Below are 5,302 nucleotides of genomic sequence, written 5' to 3' on the forward strand. Positions count from 1 at the left end.
AGATACTGACTCTTCATTTTACAGATAAGGAAACTGAGGCACTGAAAAGGTAAGTGATTTGCCCTGGTGTCAGAGCGGGGATTCGAATCCAGGTGCTCTGAACTACCAGGTCTGCGCTCCTTTCAATAGGCCACGCTGCTTGGAATTTTAATTGCAATAATGAAAATAGTAATGATGTTTATTAAGGGCTTACTCTGTTCCAAACACTGTACTGAGCCATGGGGTAGATAGAAGATATTCAGATCGGACACAGATTTTGAGCCCCATTTGCGGCAAAGACCAAGATGGGGGCGAACAGGTATTTTTATCCCATTGTACAGATGAGGAAATTGAGGAATTAAGTGATTTACCCAGCGTCACAGGGAGGGGAGAGTGAGGGAGAGGTGTCGCTTCAAGCTGCTTTTCCACTTACAAAAAGTTAGATTATCCGACTGTGAAGAGAGTTCGCTATGCGCAGGATACGAGACCGCTAATACTGTTGTGACCTTGGGCAAGTTATTTTACTTCTCTGTGCCTCAGTTACCTCATCTGTAAAATGGGGATTAAAACTGTGAGCCCCAAGTGGGACAAAGACTGTGTCCAACCCAATTTGGTTGTATCCATCCCAGCGCTTAGTACAGTGCCTGGCACAGAGTAAGTGCTTTACAAATACCAAAATTATCATTTTATGCTTCCAAGCGCTTAGCACAGAGCTCTGCACATAGCAAGAACTCTATAAATACGACTGATTGAGAGCAGAGACTGCGGGGGGATAGTCTAAAGGAAAAAAGTCTGGATAATTGAACGGGAAACGGAGAGCCGTGGTCAGGTAGAATGTGACCATCGACTCCTTCCCAGAGTGGCAGGGAGGAATGGGGGGATATGCCGTCTTAGGGGGGCGGGGAGGGGGGTCCTCGAGTCCTCAGTCCCTTTCCTGTCCGCTCAGGTCGTGGTCAGCCTGAGGAAGATGTGTGACCATCAGCAGCTGCAGCCCTGCCCCCCCGTACCCGTCTGCTGTGTGAAAGGCTTGGGGTTGGGACCCTCTGCGGACCAAGGGAAAATCTTCCCGGGATCGGCTCCGGGATCGGCTCAGGCCCAGGCGGGCTTCACCTTATGCCAGTCCTCATCTCAGGTGTCCTCCACCCAGAGCCAACGAGTGTCCCTCACCCCTGGCCAAGATTCTTCCGTGGGGTACCAGTGTCCACCCCAGGCGGGCTACGTGATGTGCCAATCCTCGAGTCAGGTGTCCTCGACCCAGGGCCAAGACTCCTCCGCTGGGTGCCAGCCTCCGTGCCCAGCCCGGACAGGCTACGAGACGTGCCAGTCCTCGAGCTCAGCCGCAACCTTTGACATCCAGGACTCAGGCCTGATCCAAGCCTTCCAGGGACCGGGTCCGGCTCTGGCATCCTACGTCCACTGTTCCCCCGTGTACTACAAGGAAACTTATTACGTGCCATGCGCAGCGCCTTGCCCGGTCCATACCTACTACGTGGAGTGCCCGGTTCAGACGTCCTACGTGCAGTGCCCTGCTCTGTGCCAGTCCCAGACCTCCTACGTGCGGTGCCCAGCCCCGTGCCAACCGCAGGCATCTGCAAGGAGCCACGCAGCCCTGTGCCAACCTCAGGCACCCGCAGGGAGCCACCCAGCTCTGAACCAACCTCAGGCACCCGCCAGGAGCCGCCCAGCGCTGGACCAACCTCAAGTGCCTCCCCGGAGGTGCCCGGGGCTCCGCCCTGCTCAGTCCTGCCAATGGTGCCCGCCCCGCCTGCCTAGGAGCGCCTCCACTGTCCTTCCCGCTCCGGCTCCCGGGGCTTCCTTGGGCCTCTGCGGGCCTCCCCGCTGTGCCCTGCAGGGTCCCTGGAGGAGATGCGGGCCCAAATACCGCGCAGAGATCTGTTCGCCCAACTACCCGCAGCAAGTTCCCCCCAGGAGACCCCCCGTGCGCATTCCTCCCATCCGGCGCTCCGTCTCCTGCTCCGACCAGCAATTCCCGGTCCTGGATCCCGGATTCTCACGTTGCCGCGTTCCTTCCCCGCCACCCCGGGGCTCCCGCCCCTCCTGGTGGGACCTGGGAGCCGGGGACACCTCGGATCTTTCCCCGAAGGCCAGAGGCTCCGGATTCGGCCGGGAGTCTGGAGGGTCCGGATGTGCCCGTGAAGAGTTCCAAGGATCCGGGAATTCCGGATGCGGCCAGAGGGGAGAGTGTCGGGGATCTGGGAATTCTGGAGGTGGCAACGGAGGAGAATGCCAGGGATCTGGAAATTCTGGATGCGGCCGGAGGGGAGAGGTTCAGGAAGCGGAGAATTCTGGAGGTAGCAGCGGAGGAGAATGCCAGGGATCTGGGAATTCTGGAGGTGGCAGCGGAGGAGAATACCAGGGATCTGAGAATTCCGGTTGCGGCTGTGAAGAAGCTCCCCGGGGATTGGGAAATTCTGGCGGCAGCAGCTGCCGTGGAGAAGATCGCTTAATTCCGGGCAACTCCGAGTGTTTGCCGGAAGACTGCAAAAAGCCTGCAAATAACAACTGCGAAAAGCAAAGGCCGTAGGTCACCAGAGCAACGTCCACCCCGTGGCCTTCCCACCCCCTTCACAGCCCACTCCTCTCCCTCCCGTTCTACCTGCCCCCGTCTCCTTCCTGGCCAGCCCCCTGCCTCTGCAGGCCCAGGGACCTGGAGCTCAGAGGGGGCGGGGTGAGGGAAGAGGGAGAATGTGCTTTTTGACCAATAAATTTTGACCCCATCATCACGCGCCCCCCGTTTTTGCCGCAACCTCTCTTCCCGCCGGGGGTGGGGACCTTCGGTCACTCGCACACAGATGTCGGACCTCGCAAGAGGGTGGGTGCTTCAGGGCGAGGGTAAGGGGCTAGCACGGGAGGCGAAGAGGCCTCAGACCAGCTCTATCAGCTCTGAATGGGTCCCAATTGAACGCCCATCAACGGAAAGGACTTGGGCTGGTCCTGGGGGACAGAGAGGGTCGGGGAGAAGAGAGAAAGGAGCCTGGTGAGGGAGCCAAGAAACACACACGCACACACACACACACACACACGCAGTCACTGCTGGACACTAGAGTAAGGTCTTTCAATCGTATTTCGATTATATTCATTGAGCACTTACTGTGTGCAGAGCACTGAATTAAGCACTGTACTAAGGGCAAGAGGGAGGAGGAGACACGGTTCTTGACCTCGAAGGACAGTCAGACCAGTGGGGAGGGGCAGGACACCCAATTATATACAGAGTGTGCTGGGCATGGGGCGTAGAGCACTGGGCGGAAGAGACACTGTTCTCCCTGCTTCTTTACCTGCCAACCTGCTAGGAGTTCCCAAAGGAGTCCCCTACCCAAACATAGGACTTTCCTCTCCCTCTGACATGTCTCTTTCCTCAGACCCTCGACTTTTTGAGACAACCCCCAGCCTCTGGAAATGATCTGTTTGAGAAGCCTAGGGCTTGGAGGAGGAGAAGGAAGAAGAAGAAAAGGAGGAGAAAGAGGGGTACTTACTGAGTACCTACCGGTTTCAGTGCATTGAATCGAGCACAGGCCTGAGAGTCACAAGGATCTGGGTTCTAATCCTGACTCCATGACTTGTCTGCTATGTAACCTTGGGCAAGTCATTTAACTTCTCTGTGTCTCACTTTCCTCATCTGTAAAACTGGGGACTAAATCTGTGAGCCCGTGAGGGACTGTATCCAAACCTTGTGTCTACTCCAGGGCTTAATACAGAGCTTGGCACATAGTAAGTGCTTAACAAATTCCATTATTATCATTATTATTTGCCTAGATCACTCGAATTGTAAATATTTTAATGATTTGGAATGCATATCAACACCATCCATAGCACTCATATATATAATTTCATGCATGCTAGAGGTGACTGAAGAGATAAAGTGGCTCAGCATGCTGGGAAATTAGTCTGAGAAGGCTTGTTGGAGGAGGTGGGAGTTTGGGAGGAAATATGTGAGGGGCAAGGGAGACAAGAGTTGGAATTATACTTTGGGGCCTACCCTCCTGCCCCCACTCCCCTTCCCTGTGAGTTTCTGGGTTTCGAACACACAAATTCACCCACAGAAACCCAAAATCTATACTTACAGTACCTATACCACCCACTCACACACGAGCCCCCACAAAAAAATACGCATACTTACCCACAAACGTACCATAAACAAGTACATACCCAGAAAACTAAACTCACGCCCATGGAGCACAACCAACAGACAATTCCTCTCCCCACTTCAAAGCCTTATTGAAGGTACATATGCCTTCCCTGATTAAACCCTCCTTTCGTCTTCGCCCCCGCCCTTCTGTGTCAACTTGACTTGCTGCCTTTATTCATTCCCTGTCCCAGCCACAAAGCGCTTATATACATACCTGTAATTTATTTATTTATATTAATGTCTGTCTTCGTCTCTAGACTATAAATTCATTGTGGGCAGTGAATGTGTCTATTTATAGCTATACTGTACTCTCCCAAGCGCTTAGTACAATGCTCTGCACACAGTAAGCGCTCAGTAAATACGATCGAATCAGTGAATGAATGCATGAATGAACACCCACAAACATTGACATGCACACAAACCAGACACCACACACAGGCGCAACAAACACACATCCACATTATATGGTACTTAGCCCAGCTCTTAGCCCAGTGCTTGGCTCACAGTAAGCTCTTAACAAATATCACAGTTGTTACTGCTACGATTTTTCTTATCCACATAAGCAAACACACTCTCACACTTACAAAGACACAGAATCACAAACGTACACAGTCGCACTCCCACTACGGCACACACACTCACTCTCACACACACAAACACAAACAGAACTGCAGTCTGTCAGGGTCTTGAGGAGGTGGGTGTTGCGGGGCAGGAATCCACTTAATCTCTGGGAGCTTCACCTTGCAATAGGCGATGTGCAAGAAGAGAGGGTAGGCACACAATCCCATCGCATCGCTATCCCCAGCGCCCCACCCGATGCACAATGAGTTTGCCATGAGGCAAAGTGTGCCATGGGTGCTGTTCCTACTGTGCTGTTTCGGTCTACACTGGACCCAAACAACTCAGATATAACGCACCCAAAATCCACCAGGGGTCGCCCCTCCCCTCGCTTTTATTTCAGTGGTATTCGTTAAGCGCTTACTATGTGCCAGACGTTTTTTTAGGGTACTTGTTAACTATGTGCTAGACACTACACTGAACTCTGGGATAATACAAGGTAATCAGGTTGGACAAGGTCTATGTCCCACATGGGGCTCCCAACCTTCATTCCCATCTTACAGATGAGGGAACTGAGGCGCAGAGAAGCTAAGTGACTTGCCCTCAAGGTCACACAGC

General features: G+C 53.3%; 1 protein-coding gene across 1 annotated transcript; it reads left to right on the top strand.

Annotated features, from left to right (window-relative positions):
* Positions 1–934: 934 nt before the first annotated feature.
* LOC114808060 (keratinocyte proline rich protein) lies at positions 935–2,524 on the top strand. Its single transcript, XM_029055473.2, has one exon. The coding sequence runs from the start codon at positions 947–949 to the stop codon at positions 2,522–2,524; it is 1,578 nt and encodes a 525-aa protein (XP_028911306.1). The 5' UTR covers positions 935–946.
* The last annotated feature ends 2,778 nt before the right edge of the window (positions 2,525–5,302 follow it).

This window comes from Ornithorhynchus anatinus, chromosome X5 (assembly GCF_004115215.2).
Source record: "Ornithorhynchus anatinus isolate Pmale09 chromosome X5, mOrnAna1.pri.v4, whole genome shotgun sequence".
Classification (NCBI taxonomy): domain Eukaryota; kingdom Metazoa; phylum Chordata; class Mammalia; order Monotremata; family Ornithorhynchidae; genus Ornithorhynchus; species Ornithorhynchus anatinus.